The following is a 22,709-nucleotide window of genomic DNA, read 5'->3' on the forward strand; positions in this document are numbered from 1 at the left end:
TAAAATTTTATCATTTCCCCCAAAAGGTATAAACACACACAACTGTATATATAGCAGCAGGCATTATTTCACCGATCCCCCAAGGTTGTTTATATAGCAACAGGCATTAGAACAACACTTTCTGTTTTCATTATTGCAGTGCTTAGTCATCTGAATCCCAGCCAGTGCTCCTTCATACTCTGAAAAGTCATCCAGGATCTTGTAAAACAATTAACTATGTCATTTTATTAAAACTTGCATTTTGTATTCCTATCCCAGGGTTCTGACATCCTTTGAAAACCTTATGTAAATGCTTGGCTCCTACCCAGTGCTGGGAACTTGATTGGAAGAACAGTTTTGCTTCTATTTTTGTTTGTGGGTTTTCACATTTGTGGAGCAGATGTGTCCTTTTAACTGCCTGATGCTATCAAAAACTCCCTTATTGAACTGAAAATGATTCAGAATTGTTCTTGACTGCCTCAACAGTGCATGAGCTTGTCTAGCATAGTAGCAGGTTGGGTCCACCTCTTCTGTAGACACAGCTGGTGCTGCAACATCCAGGACCAGTTGCCTTCAGTGGAGACTAAGGGGAGTGCAAAACTGCTGGAGGTTTTGGTGTGGACTCGAGCACTATGGATAATGTGTACTGAAGTGCCTGGTGTTTTGAATTTAATTAGCATAGTCTGAGCTGTAGGACTGCTTCCACGTCTTAGAACGAGATGAATAGGGCTGGGGAAGCAATACGGAAAATGATGAACGGATGAGTTCAGGATTGGAGTCGTTCTGTGCTCCCAAAACAGGATATTCCAGGCTAGGTACTCTGGTTTCTGGATGGAAGTAAATGTATATATTCTTGTATACTGTTAGTCATTAAATACTGTTAAAGGGATTAGTATAGGAAATGGGCTGTTCTTCTTTGTGTGTAAATACAAAATCCCAGCATGGTGGGGGGACCTCTGAAGATCGTATTGTCCAATATCCCCTGCTAAAGCAGGGTCATCTACAGCAGGGTGCCCAGGATGGCATCCAGGGGGGTTTTGAAAGCCTCCAGGGATGGAGACTCCACACCCTCTCTGACAGCCTGCTCCACGGCTTGGGCATCCTCACAGGAAAGTTCTTCCTCCTGGTCAGATGGAACCTCCTGGGTTCTAGTTTGTAGACTTTGCCCCTTGTCCTGTCACTGGGCAGCACCTGAGAAAAGTCTGGCCCCGTTTTCTTGCCCCCCACCTCCCATTTAGTTATTGATGAGCACTGATCAGATCCCTTCTGAGTCTTCTCCAGGCTCAACAGCCCCAGGGCTCTCAGCCTTTCCTGGGCACAGAGATGCTCCAGTCTCACCAATGTCTTCATGGCCTCTGCTGGACTCTCTCCAGTAGCTCCCTGTCTCTCTTAAACTGGGGAGCCCAGAACTGGACACAATACTCCAGAGGTGGCCCCCCTAGGGAAGAGTAGAGGAGGAGGAGAACCTCCCTAGACCTGCTGACCACGCTGTTCTTCATGCACCCCTGGAGACTGTTGGCCTTCTTGGCCACAAAGGCCTATTGCTGGTTCATGATGAACTTTTTTTATCCAGGTTATTATTACTCTACTTTTTAAGAGGCGGTCCCTTAGTGGCAAGAGCCCAAATTTTGATCTTGAGTGCCATCTGATATGACCCAGAGGCAGAAAGATAGCTGAATGGATTCTTTTTAAGCCAGCTTAATTGAAGAACTTCACTGGTTCTAGTACTTCTTATCTCTTAGTTTATAGAAGAGTAACAGAACCTGTGCATGTTTATATTAAGAACTACATTATATATAGTATTCTGTACAAATCCATTAACTAATGAGGTAGCTACACTTGTTATGACTTGTTGAATGAATATTCTACCGCCTTCCTAAAGGTGGCAATTCCATGAGAACCTTTCAAGTTTCCTGACGTGATTTTAATTAAATTTACTTGTCTGGTTGACAAAGTAAATTCCCTGGAAGATGCCTGGATAGCAGGTTTAGAGGTGCTGAGGTGTGGAGCTGATTCACTGCTGAGGACTGACAGCTTCCTTCCAGTAGATGTTCAAGCCATGGCACAGAAGGAAATGCAGATAGAAACTGGAGTGACTGACTATTTATTCCGGTTTTTTTCCCTCTTCCTGAAGAGTCTAAACCAATTAAGCCCAGCTTGTTATGAGCTCATGCTAATTTGTTTCTCATGCCTTGCATACAGCTAATGCTGTGGTTGTGTTAGCTGGAGCAATTTTCTTAGGTTTTGTTGGAAGTTAAGCATTTTTATTTTAGTTTTAAGAATAAATCGACCTTTCACTCTGGGAACCATTGCTTTAAATGCAGCTTATTTCATTTTTGATTTTCTGTAATATTAGAATAAATAGCAAGTGTAGTATAAAATCCCCCCTAGTATGATAGGCTGGTCTTCTCTAGTGGGAAATTTGACCTTAATATAAATTAAATCTCTTTTATCTTCTAATTCTTCTGTGCAGATAGTTCCTGAAATTGTCTTAGGACAAACAAAACCCTCTGATTTTACACAAGCAGTGCAGGCAGGTACCTACTGCCAGTTAGAAATACTGTCTGTCCTGTTCTCAGTCTTCCCAATGCTGAAACCCTTGAGTTTATCACTCTGCATTTGCAGCGACAGAGATTTGGGGATACAAGTTTTCTGAGAAGGGAATTAGATTGGATGAATCTAGAGTTGTTTTTGAAACTATTGTAGAAACATGAATGTGTCTCTTTTTTTTTTTAAATCACTGTTCAGTATCTGCTTCTTTACATGTCTAATTAAATAACTTGGAATGATGACAGTTAATGTAGAAGCCAAAGTAACAAAGGACAGTAAAATGTTGATGCTTTCTCTCTTTAAGATGAGTAAAAGGAATTAATCTGTGTAATTTAAGGAAATTACAAAGTGAGGGTTTTTTTCACTTAAATATCAGTACTCTTAAGCTCTTCTCTCTTGAATTATTCGTAAAATATGATGCATCTCATCTGCTACATCTTGTTTCTGTAGAGTAAGTGTTGCTAGTAACTGGCAGGTGAGCAGACTCAGATTCCTGGCTGAAGTATCTGATGTCTTTAGCTTTTTTTTTCCCAGTTCATGTTTACTACGTGTTTTTGCTCAATCAAGTAACGTTTCACACAGCACTTGGGAAAACAAAGCTGTATATGGGAGCTAAATATTAGTAAGGAAATGGCAATTAAGATTTTATTCCTTGAACACCATTAATGATTTACTCACAGTCCCACAGAGAATACAGAGTTATAAATGTGAGCACGAGTCTTGGACACTTGTTCACTCAAATTAAAGCAGGCACGTTTTCTTTGGAAGGCCAGGTCTGTAATATCCTGAAGGAACAACTGAATCTTTAAATAAAATGCTGCTTTTGCAAGTGATACTTGTTTCTTTGGAAACTTAGTGTGGGGTGGGTGGAGATGGGTGGTGGTTAACAGCAATGATTGAACCTGGAACTCGGTTTTTCAGGAGAATTAAGACAATACAGAGTCACCTCTTTCTGCTTTTGTTTTCTTGTCCTTTTAACTCCTGTGAGCAAAGCATCTGTCTCTTTTTAGAAAAAGAGAGCATTTTTCTCTTTTTTAAAAAAGAGCATTTTTTCTCTTTTTAAAGTTGATTTTGGGTACTTGTATGAATCCTTCTGTAATGGGTCAATATTAAGGGAAGTTGTGTGAGAAATGCTTTGATTTAGGGGAAAAAAAACAAAACAAAACAAAACTACAACCAGTCGTTACTAATGATGCAGGATTGTCAGAAGGTGAAAGTAGGAGGAAGAGGAGTTCTGCTCTTTTAAGTAAAAGAGAAATCTCGTGTTTTCTCCTTCCATGCTCCTGTTTGGGTGCTCTTCCCGTAGTTGGTTCTGTCACTCAGCAGAGGTAGATTTCTTTTTTGGGGTATGTGAAACTACTGCAGACCACTGTGAAGTAGGAGTTGCCTCCTCATTCAAGCAACGATGTTAATTTTAGAACCAGTCTAAAACCTGGAAAGTAACTTATGGCTCTGTCTACCGAGTTGGAATTTTTTTGTTGCTAGAAGGCAGATGAGTTTTTCAGCAGGTTCGGGGTTTCCATGTGGGTTTGTTTTGTAAATACAGCACCCTGTAGATACAGACACATGAGGCAGTATTGCTTTGGTTGTAACCTATTGCAAAGCCAAAATAGAATGCAATTTATAAAGTTAAATCATGTTTGTTTCCACAGGTTTCACTAAACTTACATCTTAGCTGTACTTACTAGACAACTCTACTATTTGCAGGATGAAAATGTGTTTTAGCAGTTTTTGCTTGTGTTTTGCTAAGTCTGGCATGCATTCCTCTGATCTTGGCTGTTGGGAATAGCAAGATCCTTTAATCCAATTCTTTTCATGCTCTGAAACCTTAGAATTTAAGGATGACTATAAAAAGGGGTATTCTATGAACTTTTGATTGTAGTAGAAGGGACAAACGTAATGGTTTTGATTTGCTTTTTTTTTTTTTTCTTTTATATTTCTTTTGCCCCAGGCTACTTCTTTGGTTAACCAAATCCACTGTAATCCCATCAGGAGAATGTGGTGATCGTTTAGTAATTTATATTGTATGGTTTTCTTAATCCAGGTTCTGTCATTGTAGCAGAAAATATGAATCCAAACCCACTACATGACTCGACAGTGTCCATATGGAAATAATAAGCTGGGTAATAAATGGCCTCCTGTTGTACAACGCAGGACTGAGGATGATTCTCTTCCAAAGCAGATATTTTCTAAAATTCTAAGAGCATAGAAATCATTCCCAATTTCAAAAGCCTTTTTCTGTGGAAGGAAAAAAAAAAAAAACAAAAAAACACAAAACCAACTGATTGGCTCATTGTTTGGAAGAGGTCAGAAATGTTTCTAACATAGAGGGGGTTTGCCTACACCTCACTGCCCCAAGTTGCAGAAACCAGTGTGTAATTCTAAAAACCCAAGCTGACTTTGAGTGGGATTGTTCCATGTTTCAAGAAGCTCTTTCAGTACCAAATTTATGCAGTTACTCTATGCTGGAGGCCAGCTCTGACTTCTAGAGGGTGGTACCGTCTGCTGAGAGCTGGATATTGTCAGTACTTCTTAATTCCCATAAAGATTGTGGAATTTAGAGAGATTTTTTTTTTTCATATTTTAACCACACAAGGGATAAATCTCAACTGAACGTTTCCATGAAGTTTTGAGATTCAACCTGGAAAGAAAGATTTTATTCCTTTCCATGAGCCATTTTCTTCAGAGATATTTTTACTTTGGGGACTTGTTAAATAACTAGCTTATACTTGCCAGCAGTGACAGTTATGTCACGTGTGCTTCAATTGATAATCTAAGTTAAAAGAAATTTCACTTTGCATGAAATCAGTGTATTGAATCTTTCATTTACATTTGCACCCCCATAGGAGGTAAGATTTGGATTAAAGTCAATGTTTGAAGCCTTTAGTTTCATGCCATTTTATTGGAATGCTGGGTTTAATTATGAGAATAATAGCTGTTCAAATGCTGATGTAAACTGTAAAAGGAACAGAGATTTAGATCTTTTTGTGACAATATGTCTTTTTACTCGTCAGTATTACTGTAATAATTCCACTGGTGATTCCATCTTATGACATGACACTTGCACACAAATAAATGTTTTGAATGGGTGACTTATACAGAATCATGAAATTGGGTCTTTTCACTTATTTGCTGTATTTTCATTAAGCTGTGAGGCTGCTCTCCTGTTACAGATAGGAAGCAGGAAAAGTGTAATGAGGTTAACAGTCAGATTGACTGATTATTTTGCCCCTGTTCTTGGGTGGGTTTTGCTAATAGAAGGTTATGACTATTAAATGGACTATTTCCTTAAGGGGAATAGATGTCTTGGAACTGCTTGATTGTCCTACATTTTCTTTGAAAAACTAGTGAATTAATAACCATAATGTTACAGTCATTGGAATCTGGGATTTGGAAAGCTGTCCTAATTGTGGGGTTATTTTTCTTTTCTGTTCTTGTAGCTTAGATACCAGCGTGGAATGAGTACTCCAGATCTACGGCAAACTCTTCCAAACCTGAAAAGCTTCATGGAGGTTGGGCTGTTGGTTAGATGGTAAGTATTTGCTTGTAAGTAAAGAGAAAGGACTGGAAAGAAAAGAGACATCTTCTCTGGAGATATTCCAAATCTGCCTGGATGTGATCCTGGACAACCTGCTTTGGGTGCTGCGTGGCCTTGTTGTAGCAGGGGGATTGGATGAGATGATCTCCAGAGGTCCCTGCCAACCCCCCACCATGATGGGGTTCTGGGGATGCTGCAAAAAATTTAGATGTAAGGATTTTTCACAAACAATTAGTTCCTCTTCACAAGAGTTAAGCTCGCTTGATGAAGATTGTGACTTTCCCAAAATACAGACCATGCAAATGTCCAGAATATTCTACTGTTTTCTTCTGCTTTTATAATATCTTCCATATCATGGGCACTCAGCACTTCTCAGAGGTGTATGGAGCAGGGGAGAATGCTGGAAAACAACGTTCTTCACTAGGGGGAAGTGAATTAATCATTCTTTTAAGACTGTACCTAATATAAAGATGCTGAGGGAGCTGGAGCATCTCTGTGCCCAGGAAAACCTGAGAGCCCTGGGGCTGTTGAGCTTGGAGAAGACTCAGAGGGGATCTGATGAAGAGCTAAAGGGTGGGCAGGGGGTCAAGAGGCTGGGGCCAGACTCTTGTCAGTGGTGCCCAGTGACAGGACAAGGGGCAATGGGCACCAACAGGAACCCAGGAGGTTCCACTTGAGCAGGAGGAGAAAATTCTTTGGTGTGAGGGTGGCTGAGCCTGGAGCAGGCTGTCAGAGAGGCTATGGAGTCTCCTGCTCTGGAGAGATTCTGAACCTGCCTGGATGTGAACCTGTGCACCCTGTCAAGGGTGACCTGCTGGAGCAGGGGGGGCTGAATGAGATGATCTCCAGAGGTCCCTTCCAACCTCTACCATGCTGAGATTCCATAAGGATTGGTAGCAGATGCATCGTCTGTATTATGGTGGTCCAGGAGAGCAGGGATGGGGCCCAGGGAGGTGGTTGAGGCCCCATCCCTGGGGGTCTTTAAGGCCAGGCTGGATGAGGCTCTGGGCAGCCTGATCTAGTGGGAGGTGTCCCTGCTCATGGCAGAGGGGTTGGAACTGGGTGACCCTTGTGGTCCCTTCCAACCCTGACAGATTCTGATCTGTTTTAGCAGAGGACTTTAGAGCCCTAATGGCTCAATGGTTGGACTTGATGATCTTGGAGGTCCCTTCCAACCTAAATGATTCTATGATTCTAACAACCTTAGCAGACCAGGTCTTAGCTTGGTCAGTACCTGGCTTCTCACTGCTTTAAATGGGTAACTCAGGTGACCTGCGTGGGAATCTGAGTTATAATCAACACAGCTTTTGTTGAGCATAATTACTGCTAATGAAGTTTGCTTTTGCATGTTGAATGTTGTTGCTAAATTAATAAATAGCTGAGGGTTATAGTAACCTTCTAGGGAACTCTTGAGTGCTTCTGTTCTGATTCACTCTGGAGGGTACAGATGCATTCAGTGAAGGTGAGAGGGACATTTGACTAGGGACACCAGGTTTTTCAAAGCCCCTTTGGTGGTTTTGAAGGTGGTCTTGAACATCTCCAGTGATGGAGCATCCACAGCTTCCCTGGGCAAACCTGTTCCAGTGTCTCATTGTCCTCACAGTGGAGAATTTTCTGATGTGAATGCAGAAAAAGTGTTATGTGATAAATAGTTTTGGGTTGAAGACCAGTGGACAAACTGCTGATACACAACCAAAAATTCTGTTTCTGTGGGTAACAGTGTTGAAAATCCTGTGGAACATTGTCATAGAATCATAGTTTCCTTTTGGTTGGAGCAGGCCTTTAGAATCACCATGTCCTGCACGGCTGGTTCACCACTGACCCATGTCCCTCAGCACCACATCTCCAGGGCTTAAAAACCCCTCCAGGAATGGGGACTCCACCACTACCATGGGCAGCCTGGGACAGGCCTGGAAAACCCTTTTAGGGGAAGAAATTGTTCCTGATATCCAACCTAAACCTCCCTTGGTGCAACTGGAGGCCCTTTCCTCTTCTCCTATTGCTTGTTCCTTGGGAGAAGAGCCCGACCCCCACCTGGCTCCAGCCTCCTGTCAGGGAGCTGTGGAGAGCCAGAAGGTCTCCCCTGAGCCTCCTTTGCTCCAGGCTCAGCACCCCCAGGTCTCTCAGCTGCTCCTCATGAGACTTGTGCTCTAGACCCTTCCCCAGGTTTGTTGCCCTTCTCTGGGGCTCATGCCATGTGAGATGCCACAGGTCTTACCAGCACTTATTTCTGTGTCACTCTTTGCCTTCATTATCCTTCATTCCTTGCAGAGAAACTCTACTCCGTGGGAACTCTAAGGGATTTGGACACTGGCTTGTTTTGGGAGGAGTCTAAGAGAAGGAAAACAAATACAGGAGTAGAAAAAGTATAATTTCTGAGCAATACTGTAAAAAGTGTTGCCTGATGGAAATTCAGCTCAGCCAACGAAAGAGTGGAAGTAAACAGGCCCTGAGAGATGGAAGCTCAGTCCCTTGTGCTGTTTTATTGTGTCAGTAGTCACAGATGAAAAGATTGTCTGCTTTTCTTCTTGTCCCCTAGCAAGATGCATCAAGAAAAGCTTTCTTCATCAGGGAAGATACCACCATGACTTTGTGTGGTGTCCACCACTGTGATGTAAAAGTCACAAAGGTGACGTGTGATCCTCTGACTTAGGGACAAAACACCTAAGCAGTGACTTGTGTAGCACTGATCAGTAGATTGGAAGGGGTGCAGGTTGTGAATGGTCACCCTCAGGCTTGGATAAGCAGAGGTGAGGTGACCTTCAGGTGGGAACTCTTCTCAAAGTGTAGGTATGTGTTCTTCCCTTCTGTTGTGTGCTGGCTTTGCAGACCTCCTAACAGGAAGCTTTAGTGGTGCCTTAGAGGTTTTGCCATCATACAACCAGGTTGGTTTTTTTTTTTCCAATAGGTGATACACAGTTGTTAGCAAGACAAAACACATTCTTTGCCTGGATAATATTTCAAAACTTGTAGGACTATCAAGCCTAGTTCTCCGGGAGTATCACATTCCCTCCTCCCCCTACCCCATGAAGGTCTATGCCTCATTTCCTTCTCACCTCCAAACCTTGTATGAATAGTTGGTCATTTTTTAACTCCTTTTTTTCAGGCTAATGATTCTAAACAATGCTTCTTAGTACTTCCTAATAATATCAATGGAAATGAGGCTTTACAGGGAGACTAACTCAAGGGGAAAGCTGGCTAGACTTCCATAACCTGATTTGAGCACCTACATAGCAGAGTACAGTTGACCACTGTCTTGTGGATAATATCTGATTGCCTGTTTTAACAGTTGGTGCTTTTAAACAGTTGGTTTTACACTTGTTTCAAGGAAGATTTCATAGAATCATAGAACGCTTTGAGCTGGAAGGGACCTTCCAAGGTCATCTCGTCCAACCCCCTGCAGTGAGCAGGGACATCCCCAACTAGATCAGGTTGCTCAGACCCACCATTTGAAGGAATTTGTTGTTTTCAGGTTACTATAGGTGTGGCATCTGTTCCCCTCTGCCACAAACCATTTTGTAAAGCATTTATTTTATTTTGTAAAATAAATTTCCAGGTTATCCTGGAATCATCTGCAGGATGAGAGCAGGAACAGATGATGGGGGTTTATCTGCAGGTTCTCTTGGTTTGTTTGGTTCTATTGTTGCCAGTTTTCAGTTCCCTTTCTTAGCACTGTAGCTGGGCTTTGCTGAATTTAAGTTCTATCAAAGCATGAGAACACTGGTAAAAAATAATACTTACACTGTACTTAGTTTCTGTTTGAGCTCAGTTTTAACTCCTGGCCCATGTGTCATCCTCACTTTTGACTTGTGTTGCTGCTGGATCCTTCTGCCTGGTGAGATTTGTGTTAGTTTGGTTTCTCAGGCGTGACACTTCAATGATGAATACGTGTTTTCAGGTCCCAACACGTGTGATTTATTGCAGCAAGCTTGCAGGCCTACAGGTTCTGCTTCCCTCTTCATATCTCTCCTGGTTCCTATATTCTGCCATGTTTACTTTTCTTCCCCCTACTGTAAAATATTATTTGTACTGTACAGAGATGAAATCAAGACAGATCTGCTGTTTCCCGCACACACAGGAGGCTACAGAGCTGCAAAAACTTATTTTTCTGATATCAGATTTGTGTGTTGACTCTCAAGGTGAAAGATGATGAGCCAGAATTGTTGTTGATTTAGGCTGTCTCAGTTGTGGTCCCCCAAATCTTTCCTCTTGGGAATAATTGTGTTTCCAGGTTTTTAGTCCTGGAGTCTCACTGGCTTCCAGAAAAGCAGCTCATTTTTAAGATTAGCTTTTGCTGATGCAAATGGCCCTATGCAGCTTTTATTTTAAATTCTTTTTCCCTTGCTTCTGCAATTTATTCCAGCTTTTGGGACCAAATCTCTGCTTACACATAACCTCTACATTTCGAACATTGTTTTACTCCTTTTTTGCATGTTCAGATTTATCTTTCCCAAGTCGGGCTTTTTAGATCATGGTTGCATTAAACCAAGAGACTTTTAATTTTCTCTCCCTGTTCTTCTGCTTAAATTTATTTAATGTGGGCAACTTTGGAGGGTAGTGTTTGAGATTATTAACGGGAAGTCAAGAGCACACTGCAAGCCTGAGCAGCCCAGTAAGAAGGAGACTTTTTTCCTAGTGAATAGATTAGACAATAGGCTTACCTAATGCTGGCAAACATGAGCTACTCCTTTAGAAGTTCTTGTCTGTAGTCAGGGAGATGTCCTTTTGAGCCTACATTTAAAAGCTTCACTCCAAAATACTTGATGCCAAGGCTTAAATTTGTATTTCAAAGGTACGTCTTGATTCATGTACTGCTAGATTCAAGAGGAGCCTAAAACTTAATGTTTAAGAAAAACTCTGGTAGCTTAATTTATGAAGATTTTTTTTTTTTTTTTTTAAAAGCCTGTGTCAGAATTTCTTAGCTGCCAAAAGACGCAATTTCACCTTAACTTCATATTGGCAACCTCCCTTTGCAGCCCTGTCACTATTGTGTGTTATTTAACCAGTAATCTCTAAGAAGGTGAGAAACTATTATTGCTTTTTAGCACAGTTGACATGATATTGGCTCGGAGCTGCACTTGGAGCTTCAAACATTTCAGATGGCTATAAACCAACTTAAACACCTTCATTTAGTGTTCTTACTGCCATGAGGTCATAGCTTGCAACCAAAAAAGATCAAATGGTGTTTAATTTTTTTTTTTTTTAAGTATTCTCATACCAAAGAGCTGGAGCTGTGGATTTTGGCTTTTGGCCAGACAATCAAGATTTAGTATTTTGACCAGCTGTGATCCAGTAATGTTCCTCCGAGGAAACATTCTGTGGGGAGGAAAAGCTGCATAGTTGAGCCCGTGAATTGTATTCTGTCTCATACTGCTTTACAGTTTCTCTGAGCCCCTTGCAGGCACATGAAATAATCACAAGCAAATCTGACTGAAGAAACTTTTCTCCTTTTTATCAAACCTGTAAACAGTTTGCAACCAGAATCTGTTCACCAAGAAAATAACTTCGGAAATGTTTCTGTCCTACTTCAAGCGCTTTATCTCTCCCAGTTACAGCACGGAGTCTGTTTTGGGCCTTGGGTCTGTAGGAATGCCCAAATGGACTAATTATTAACTAGTGAAAAGTATTATTTTTGGGGAGAAAACAGCTACTTTGTAGTTTTGCTGCCAGTAAAACTTACAGCTGAAGTCAGACTATTATGAATTGGCTTTTAATTTGGATGCAGTTGAAACATTGAGATTGGTGATGATGTAATTTCTTATCTGTAGTGTCCAATAAATCTGAGATTTCTCCTTTTATTTTAAATTTAGCAATCCTGCTTCCTGATAGGAACTACACGTACTCCTGTACGTCACCAGTTCCAGTCTGATCCAACTTGATGACTAAAAGCCATTAAGGCCTGATGACAGATCATCAGATGGGTTTTTATACTCTTCTGGTCTCAGGCCATTCTTTTTGGACAGGTGTCCACATCCGTTTGCTGTCTCAGAAGATTGACCAAGGAATTGTGACTGGAAGCTGAACCAGCTCAACACCAGTAATTCAGGTCAAGGTTGGACCTTGGAGTAAAGGGCTCTGCTCCTCCAAGCCAAACTGTCACTGGTGACAAAATCTCAGTCTCTAAAGTTCTTGGGCAATTGGGTGACAGTTTTCTAACATGAACTTGCTTTTAAAATACATTTTATTAGTTCTGTGAACTGATAAAGCATCTTTTTCTCTGAACTTTGCCTTGATGCAGTGCTACAAATTCTGGAAACAATGTGTCCTTTCCTAAAGGAAAATGCAAATAGAATAGAGACTCTCCATCAGCTGCTTAATTTCATGAAGATTCAACCCAGTATTTCTGAGCCCTGTGTCTTTCTGCAAATAGTACTTTTGAACCAAAACCTTGATTTGACCTCTCATTCTCACCTGGAGGGAGGTGATGGAACAGAAAAAGCCCCTTTGACTTAACTGCTTAACCCATTGCACCTAGAGCCATTTGGGTTTTATTTTACTTGCCTGCAAAACTATGGCCATTGCTCCATGTAAAAGTGTACAGAGATCTCTTCACCTTCTCATGTTGGCTTTCTAGACACTTATCACTCAGCCTAAACTGGTTGCCTAGGTTGTCCCTGCAATCAAGAGGCATCTTGAGAGTGTGATTATACCACTGATCCTAAATGGCTGTCAATAGAGTGTTACCCACTAGAGGCACTGAACTCTTGGATGGCTGATCTTCAAAGTTCTTAATGCTTATTTGCTTTTATCTAAATGCTTTAGATAATATTTGATAAACAATTTTATAAGTCATTCTACTGACTTAATTCCTGATCTCCAGCAGTTTAAAACCTGGTTTTGCAGTGTCAAGGAAGGTCCATTTCCTGGCATGGAGCTTAAGGAACCTGGCTGCACGTGTTTTTTTGTTCTAACTCATTAGTTTGAATGTTTGCATGATAAACAAAGATCATTTCTGCTTTGCTGCCCTACTCTGTGAACTGGGAGGTTATTCTGTAGATGAGGGAGATGAGCTTTGCATCACTGCTACATTTAGGCTGTTAGATCACTTAGTATAGATCATTCTGGCAGTTCAACTTACTAAGGAAGGGAAGGTTTTTCTGGCTGCTGGACTAAAGAGGTATTGTTCAGGCACATATAACGTGTTAGCTTGAGTAGCCTTGTCATAGCAAGCTCTTTACAAACTCTCCTGGTCCTGCAAACTAATTAATTTCTCACCCTTTTGCCTGCAAGGCCTAACTGTACAAAGGAATCTAGGCATGTTTCTTTTTAGAAAGAACTTAAATTTACACACCCACCAAGAGCAGTTTCTAAAGCTGCTTCCCTTGAGCTAATTAGATGTTGGTTTGCAAGTTGGTTTACTCAGAGACTTAAATTTCTGCTGCTGCTTCTTTCTTTTGTTGCACAGAGAAGTTGCTGTTGTGTCTAAACTGGGCTGATTGGCATTTGCTGAAGGTAATTTGGTGTTTGCCAATTAGACAGCTTTATGCCAGACACAAGTCTTTGCCCTTTAAAGAGTCTAATCTAAGAGAAATTAATCTGAGCAAGTTGGAAACAGTCCACCAAGACAAATAAGAGTAGCAGGTATTACGCCTTCAGATGGTGAAGAGGCTTTACCTTGAGTTTGATCTCTCCAAGAATTACTTGGATTTTCCATGACAATATGTCTCCACAACTTCCAGAGCTAGGATAAAACCTAGAATCAGTTCCAACTCTTCTTTCTTTCCATTTCCTACTCACCTGAGATGGCTTTTACTGTGTGAGAGCTTGCATCTTGTGCTGCAAGATGATATATTCACAGGAGAGCCCGCTCCAGACCTGTCTATAGGGTGGTGTTCAGGCTCCTGGGTTTGTAACTTGTCTGGACCCTCCTCTGACTGCTTGCATTTCAGGGAAGAGCTTTTATCACAAAAATATTGTATAAAGAGTAGCTAGCTCGGAGATAGCAAGCTGAGGGACGTGGTTCACATGCCTGACGAACAGGGTGCTATCCAGAGGGACATGGTCAAGCTTGAGGAGTGGTCCCAGGTGAATCTCATGAGATGTCAGCCCAGGCTGGGGGTGAGTGGCTGGGGAGGCGCCCCGGGGAGAAGGCCCTGGGGGTGCCGGGGGTGAGGAGCTGGTCAGGAGCCCCCAGCAGCCTGGGCTGCACCCCCAGCAGCGTGGGCAGCAGGGCAAGGAGGAGATCCTGCCCCTCTGCCCCGCTCTGGGGAGACCCCCCTGCAGTGCTGGGGCAGCTCTGGAGTCCTCAGCACAGCAGAGACAGGGACCTGCTGGAGCGGGGCCAGAGGAGCCCCAGCAATGACCCGAGGGGGGAACCCCTCTGCTGGGAGCCCAGCAGGAGAGAGTTGGGCTTGGGCAGCCTGCAGAGGAGAAGGCTCCAGCTGGGGAGACCTTCTGGGGGCCTGCCAGGACTGCCAGGGGCCTGTCAGAAATCTGGGGGGGGGAACCTCTGAGCAGGGCCTGTTGGGACAGGATGAGGGAAGATGTTTTTAAATGAAAAGAGGGAGGTGGAGACTGGAGAGAAGGAAGAGATTTTTGATGATGATGAAGGTGGTAAGACCCTTTCTGAGGTTGTTCAGAGAGGTGGTTGATGGCCCATCCCTGGAACCATTCCAAGTGAGGTCAGATGGAGCTCTGAGCAACCTGCTCTAGTTGCCCTGCTCCAGTTGCATATGACCCTACTCAGGGCAAGGGGGTTGAACTAGATGACCCTGAAAGATTCTATTGTTCTATTTTGAGAAACACTCATCTGTATTTAAATGCACAATGTACAGCTTGAAATTCTTCTTGGAATGGATTTTAATCTCTTAAATACCTATTTCAACCTGTGGCTGGTTGAATAAAATCCAGAAGAAATGGTAGAATTTCCTAGAAATGCTTCTTGTCACTGTGCCTAGATCAGGAGATAGGAAGCCCTTTCTGGTGCACGGGGTGTTGCAGAGCTGATGTTTTGACATCAAGCTCAATTTGCAAAGGATGCAGGTGTCTTGTACCATAACTTCTGCAACTACTGTACAGACTGTTCCACCTGTCACTGCTGAAGTCCCTGGGTGAATCTGGATCCAAATTATCTGCAGAACTACTAACGTGATGCATCTGTCATCTGTTGTACATGGTAGAAAACTCATGATCGTTTTTCTCCTGTACATCTTGTGTTATTCTTAGGCTTGCTTTTTTATTTCACATATATGGGGTTGTTTCTCTGGAATCTGAAGCCCTTCTGGGTTCCAGTTCTCATGGAATGATGGAGTTGTTTAGGTTGGAAAAGACCTTTCACATCACTGAGTCCAGCCATTAACCCATCACTGCCAAGTCTACCACTGAACCATGTCCCTCAGCACCACATCTGACTCATCTCTGACATCTTGATAGAAGCCATCTTACCTGCTGTCCTCTCCAAGTAGGAGGGAGATAATTCAGCTTTGCAATATCTTTATGCCTGGGATGGGAAAGGCAGCACAACCTTAGATACCTTGCACTGAAAAGCACTATCTGTGTAATCTCAAAGTGTCTTAACTTGAACAGTGACCTGTAGCAACCAGTTACCATTTGTCCAGGAGGAATTAGGAATCTGTAAATGTAGGATGATGTGCCCTTGGACCCAGAGAAGTCTCTTGAATTGTCTCTGGCTTTGCAAATATATGCATGTCTTGGAGTTTGGGTAAATTCCTGAAACTTAGATTTTATGGCAAAGCTTCTAATAACTCAATACAGAGCAAAATCCCTTGTTTTGCTCAATTTTGCTGTTAAAGCTGAAAACAGAGTCCTCTGGTTTATTTTCTATGCCCTTTCTTAAGGAAGATCCAACAAACATGGAGCCTTAGCTAGGACTGAAGATAAACTAAATGTAATCCAATAAGTAATAGAATCATAGAATGTTTCGGCTTGGAAGAGCCCTTTAAAGGTGATCTAGTCCAACTCTTGAGTATCCTGAGCATTTATTTTCAGAATCAAGGCAGAAAGTACTAAGGAGGGGGAGGGGAAAACAGACCATCCCCATCAGGTCTGCAGCACACATTGCCCAAGTTCACAAGTGTCCTGCCTCAGATTCTTGTGCTGGTCATATTACATCATTTTAAAAATAAATGGTTGATTGTGTAGAGGTGGGTTGAAGTAATCTAAAGTCTCTGGTCAGTAATGGACTTGAGGGCTGGTCTCCAAGACCATATATCCAGCACTTACTAGCATCTGTGGCACTTGCTATATTCTGGTTTGTCTCCTCTGTAAAGAATGATCCAAACCTTTGCAAACAAAGCTGCCAATGCTGTGCAGTTTGCATGAAAAAGGTCTGAAACAGCAGCTGAAATCTCAGAAGACAGCTGATGATGGTTCTGCTAGCTTCATGTGTGGCACGCTTCTCTCTTACTTCACAGTCCACAACTGTAAATTCTGCAAAGCAACTTTTCCTGAAGGTAATTTGTGGGTTTTGTGGTAGAGAAGGAAGTCCTACACGTGTATTAAGGGGCAGCCTGGGCAAAGGTAAGATGGGAGAGGAGATTAAAGAGCAGTTGTACTCAACGCTGCCCTCCGTTGAGGATGCTGATTTTTCACAGAAGGACTTTCTCATTTATCCTATTTACAAAGAGAAGAGGGGAAAAAAAACCCAAAAACTAGATTCCAAGATTTTCCCCTGCAAGACACATCCCAAAATGTATCAGGCCTTGAGGAGAGTTTCTTTTAAATGGAGTTAATGAAGGAGACCTGTACTGACAGCAGTTGAATCTTGGCGTTACATGTTCAGCAGATCAGCAATAGCTGTATTTTATTTTTCTTTTAAATTTTGAAGGAAAATTAACCAGCTGCTTAAGTTAATGTACAGCATTCTGTTTGCATATAGGGTGTTGATGATATTTGGGTAAGGATTAAGCCAACGAAGGAAATTTCACATAAAACCCCCCCAGATGACATAAAATGGATGTTCCAAATTACAGAACCTGGGACAGTGTAAGTGCTCTGTGGAACTGTATTAAATAGTAAAATCTAACCTGTAAATTAAGCTTGATTAATCCATTTTCCTCAAGAAACTGAGGTTGACGTTTGTCCAGGAAGTCTTGGGAGGATTGGCACAGAAAAGGAGATTTGGCAAAAATAATCCTCTGCAAATAGCAAAGTTACTTTTCTCCTTTAGTTTAGTTTAGTTTTCTCCTTTGTGCAGCTGTCAGAGAAGTCCACTCTTGGAAGTAGTTGCTCGTTGAGGGTTCAACCATTATCACCCTCTTTTGAAGAGTTTCTGATATCCTAGTGCAAGCCATAAATACATAAATAAATAGTCAACAGAAATAATTCATAAAAAGTACAGCTTGGTCCTATAAAATGGCGTTAACGGTAGGAATTAACGTAACGTGGTGGTTTCTTGGGTGATTGACTCTTCCAACCACAGAGCTTTGGGAGCGTTCCTACACACTCTTACTGGTGCTGAGTAAAGCTCTCCTCTGGGGTGTCTTCCGCAGGTCATACAGCATTAAACACATTTGGGGGGTTTAGCACTTCAGGAGCCAAGTAGTTGGCCAAATGGAGCCTGGAGTTGTGATAAAATAATTGCTTCATCCTTTGGTGAAACATCTGTCTTGCTTGGGAGCGTGGCTGACAGCTGTGATTTCTCCTCTCCTCCTTTTGCAGCGATCGACACCAGACATCCAGCGCAATTCCCGTTCCAAAGAGACAGAGCTCCAGCTTCGGCAGGTTGGATATTGGCTTCTCCAGCGGGCTTCCTTCTCCAGACAAAGGACTCCGAAAACGAGCCAACACCGGGAATGAAAGACTCCAGTACAAAACTCCTCCTCCGAGCTACAACTCCGCTTTAACGCAGCCCGTCACCATCGCAGCCCGTGGAGGGGAGTCAGATAAAAAACCTGGCTCCATATCTTCTTCCTTGGATACCTCTATGGACTCTTCAAAAGGCAATGCTAAGGGAGGTGAGAACTTGTGCAGCAGTTTCAATGGGGAAAACGGGAACCTGAACACCACCCAAGACAGGCAGGAGCCTTTCCTAGGACACACGAGTGCAATAAACGGGGCGGTTCTGCCCAGGGAGTGCTCTGGCACCACCACCAAGGAGCAACCCCAGGAGTTTCATCCCCCACTCGGCCCCGTCCTCTGCTGCACCGTGGAGCAGGCAGAGGAGATCATGGGGATGGAAGCCACAGGGTTCAGCACGGGAGATCAGCTGGAAGACTTTAACTCCATCCCGGTGGAGCACGCCGTGGCCGTGGAGTGTGACGAACAAGTCCTGGGGGAGTTTGAGGAGTTCTCTCGGAGGATCTGTGCACTGAATGAAAACGTGTCCAGCTTCCGCAGGCCGCGGAAGAGTTCGGACAAGTGAGCTGGGAGCAGGGATTGGGGAGCAGGCGTCGAGGTGATACCAGTGGTCTGGAACAGAGAGAAAATTGCACTTATTCTTTATATTAATTATAATTAAAAAAAAAAAAGAAATAAAAAAGCTAAAGCTATTCCTATGGTGTTAGACAAATGGACTTCAGCACGATGACGCAGGGTCACGATATATTCACAGCCTGGGTAAATTTTGATTCTGCTTCCAGTCTTCTTACGTCTGATATTTGTAATCTGTTATAAATCTGGGGGTTTTTTTTAGGCATTGGAATCCATTTATAAAAGCTTTCCTGGAAACAGCTCCTAATGCTGATCAGGCCCTTGTGTGAATATTTGTTCCTTTCTTAATTATTATTTAGAGTTTAAATTTATTTTAATCTTTTTCAGAAGTAAAAAAAAAAGTTAATTTAAAAATACCATAAGTTGCCATTTATGGGAAGACCGCTTTACCTTCTCCCAGGTACTCCTGTGTTTTGTTGAGCAGTGTAGTCAGTGTTACAGAAGTGTAGTGAATTTGTTATAATTGGACAGCTTTCTCCTGGCTGTGCTCTGTAGCCTTTGAAGTTCTGGTTTGCACTGATGGGTCTTCAGTTGGTCGTGTAAACTTGCCAGAGAACGAGCACCTGTGTGATACCTTCAGGTTCCTTGCACCTAATTAATAAAAAATGACATTTTTTTTCCTCTTCTCCTTCCCTCCATACTCCATGTTCCTACCAGTAGAAGCCTTGAGAATTAAATCCCCTCTAAGTTTTCATTTAAAAATCTCAGCATGACCATTCCCCACTTCAGCTGGGTGCAGACCTCAGCAGCAGAGACCTCATGAATGCTTAGCCTACCTAAGCAGGGTCGAGCTGCCACCTTCTGAGATGTCCAACGGGGACAACGTGCTGTGAGGCACTTCACAGGCATTGTCGTAAAAACCCAGACTGAAAAATGTCATCAGCACTTTGGAATACAGTGAATCTGTGGAATCGCTCCACCCTCTGTAGAAGGAGGCACTTAACATTTTTTTTTTTTTTTTTCATCCAAATTCATTTCCTTCTCACCATCTGTAGTCTGAAGGAAGAAGCTTCCAGTGGGGTGCTGGAGGTTCAGGTGGCTTCTTGCCTGGTTGCCACTGTCCTACATGTTCAGCTGCACTGATGGGAGAGCAATTTGAAGCCTGTGTTGTTGGTCCTGGTATTTGTTTCAGTTTGGATTTCAGTGCTCTTGCTTTCTATTATTGTATACCCAAGAACTGGGGCTCGGTTGGGAGCTCTCAAATATAAAAAAAATATATAGCAGAGTAAAAAAAAACACTTCAGCACGCCTGGCTTTTTTTTCCCCTCCCTGGTCTATGCTTTCTTTTTACCAATGACCTACTCTTTTTCCTAACTTCACCCTAAGGCTAGACTAAATTAACTTTTTAAAATGTGGATATGTAGAATCTCAACTATCTGTTGTCCAAACAAGACGTGTGTGTGAGAACCAATATACGTACTAGAATATGCATTTTTCCAGGTAACACCTTCATGGTGGTATTTAAACTATATTCACATTTCTTCTGTTAGCTTTTAATGGTTCTGTCTGTGACTGAGTTGTTGGATTAAGCCTTTCTACAGTGATTCATTGTCCTTGGTCAGTCCCAGGAGCACGTGCTAGGTGGAACCACTCAGAAACAAGAGACCTTAATTCTATAAGATGTTAAACATGGTTCCAGTTACAAACTTGGGCATGAAGTTGGATACGTTCATGAGGATCTTCTCTCCCAAGTAAGCTCCTCTGTTCCAACCTTATGAAAAGCTTCCCTCAAGGAAACACTGCAGCAGCTTAAAGTTCTGCCATCATCTTTGGGAAGAGAGAGGTCGGAAATTCTCAGTGTGCTTTGGTGTAGAGAGCCAGAAGTGAACACCTGAAAGCTCAGCACTTAGAACAGTAGAATCTTTTTGGGTGGAAGAGACGTTTCAGATCAAGTCCACGAAGAAGGCACGAGATGCTCTGCCCTGTGAGTGCATCTCGCCCTCTTTGCTGGCTCTTTGATTTTTAGGTGAGGTTCAGGAATGTTGGGTCAGTCACGTGCCCTGCGGGGTGGGACCTAGCACGCTCAGAGCAGCTCAGACCTTCTGGTTTTAGGCACTCTGGTTTTGCTCTGTGACAGAAACCTCATGTGTGGTGGTGACCTTGCAAAGCAACCCAAAGAGGAGGAGTGAGGTCGCTTTGGTTGATAGGCACACGTGGAGCATCTAGGTGCAGTTAGGTGAAACCAGGTTGGTAGAGCATCAGCAGGGCGTTGGGTTATTGCCTTTTATTTTTGCACATTTTCTCAGGTTGCACCTGACCAAATGAAGTCTATTTCTCCTCCAGGAGGTTGTGTTGCTGTTCCTGTTTGAGCCCCATGATGGTCAACGTGTCAAACATGGTGGTTGATTTGTGCCATCTGTGGCACAAAGCTGCTTTAAGGGGCTTGCTGTGGGGGTAGCTTTGGTGGGCCTTAAATTGTCCCCACATTGCTCTTCCAATTTCATCTCCTCTGTAGAAGATGCTCTGGAGGGGGACAGTGTCCATGGGCTGATTAAAGCATTGACAAACTTCTCGTGGATAGTATAGACCACAGCCACCTCATGAGTTTTTTTTTGTGTGTGTGTGATTAATTTGTTTTCCCCCTGTAAATTACTTTGAAAACAACGTAGTGGGAGAGAAACAAATGTAGGTTTGGAGGTGAGAGGATATATCACAGTGTGCTTTAAACTGTTGAGAGCCTTTCAGTTCCTGCACAGCTGTGACACTGTTAAATGTCTGCAAATGTCTTCAAGTGGAGAAAACATTTCATTGCAACCTTTTTCCCCTCCCTAGGAATTCCTGAGATTTTTGAGAATATTAGTTTTGGAAGATCATATCCCACTATATTTTTATAGCAAGCACAACAGCGTTGGCTTATCTTTGCTTGACCAGGTATTTAAAATAAGCAAAACCAGAATATCCCATAGTCAATGACACGTTAAAACTATGTCGGTAATTGTGGGAGAGCTCATCTGTATTTATAAAATAAAACTGATTAGTATCTCTCAACTGCTGTCTTCTCTTAATGGCTTCCTTGTTTGTGTTCTCTGCGGGTCTGATTCAAACCACAGCGTCCCCCCCAGCCCCACAAACTCTTTGCCTTATTGTTCATCAGGCCCATGTTGCTCCAAGTGGGAATATTTGGCCAAGAGGGTTTGCTAGAAGACCTGAGGGCCTCGCTGGCTCCAAATCCCATTTCACGTGAGGTAGCGCTGCGCCACCTTCTCTCTCCTTCCAAAAAGATGGCACGCAGCTGAAAAAACAACATGTGCAGCAGGGCTGGGAGGCAGCTGCGTTCCCAGAGCTTTCATGGAGAGTGGAAAGGCCACCTTCCTCCATCGGGGGGGCACTGCTGCTCATCCACCACCTTCTGTCAGCCGAGCTAAGGCGCAACATCTCTCTGCCAAAACATCTTCCCCTGGAACAGGAGTGATCTGCACGAGGCCCGGGACGAGGCTGTCCCTGAGATGGCGTGGCTGGTGGGCAGCGGTGTGGTGTGAAGAGTAGGGGGGACTTGCCAGCAGTCAGCAGAGCAACAGGGTTTTTTTGTTGGTCGCTTTTGTTCCTTTTTTTTTTGTGTTCTTTTCTTTTGTTTTCTCCCACCCAATCTGTCTGTCAGCAGAGAGTAAAATGCCAAGACTCCAGCTCAATAGTCCTGGAGCTGAGGTGGGAAGATACAGGAGAGAAATGTTGCTTGAAGCTGTTTTGCAGCATTGACCAGCATTACTGAAGTGTGCATTGAAGGGAAGAATAAACTCTCAATCATAGACTCCTAGAATGGGTTGGGTTGGAAGGGACATTGAAAGATCTTAAGCAATGGTGTCACAGAATCACAGAACATTAGGGGTTGGAAGGGACCTCCAGCGATCATCGAGTCCAACCCCCCTGCCAGAGCAGGACCTTCTAGACTAGGGCAGGTCACACAGGAACGCATCCAGACAGGTCTTGAAAGTCTCCAAGGAAGGAGACTCCACAACCTCCCTGGGGAGCCTGTTCCAGTGCTCTGGAACCCTTACAGTAAAGAAGTTCTTCCTCATGTTGAGGTGGAACTTCCTGTGCTGCAGGTTGTGTCCATTGCCCCTTGTCCTATCGCAGGGCATAAGTGAGAAGAGGTTGCCCTTTCCTTCCTGACACTCAGCCCTCATATATTTATACACATTAATTAAATCCCCCCTAAGTCTTCTCCAGACTAAAAAGCCCCAGGTCTCTCAGCCTCTCCTCATCAGGCAGGTGTGTTCCAGTCCTGCAGTCATCCTCGTAGCCCTTTGCTGGA

At 43.1% G+C, this 22,709-nt stretch overlaps 1 protein-coding gene across 1 annotated transcript in view; it reads left to right on the forward strand.

Annotated features, from left to right (window-relative positions):
* Positions 1-18,694, forward strand: part of UVRAG (UV radiation resistance associated) — a gene marked incomplete at its 5' end in the record, with an annotated part of 79,826 nt that extends 61,132 nt beyond the window's left edge. The window contains 2 exons of the mRNA XM_008948070.1: positions 5,970-6,061; positions 17,687-18,694. Of these exons, the coding sequence (XP_008946318.1) occupies positions 5,970-6,061; positions 17,687-18,389 (795 nt within the window). The remainder of the gene's footprint in view (positions 1-5,969; positions 6,062-17,686) is intronic.
* Between the last annotated feature and the right edge of the window lie 4,015 nt (positions 18,695-22,709).

The sequence above is a fragment of the Merops nubicus genome, unplaced genomic scaffold, assembly GCF_000691845.1.
Source record: "Merops nubicus isolate BGI_N331 unplaced genomic scaffold, ASM69184v1 scaffold6689, whole genome shotgun sequence".
NCBI lineage: Eukaryota > Metazoa > Chordata > Aves > Coraciiformes > Meropidae > Merops > Merops nubicus.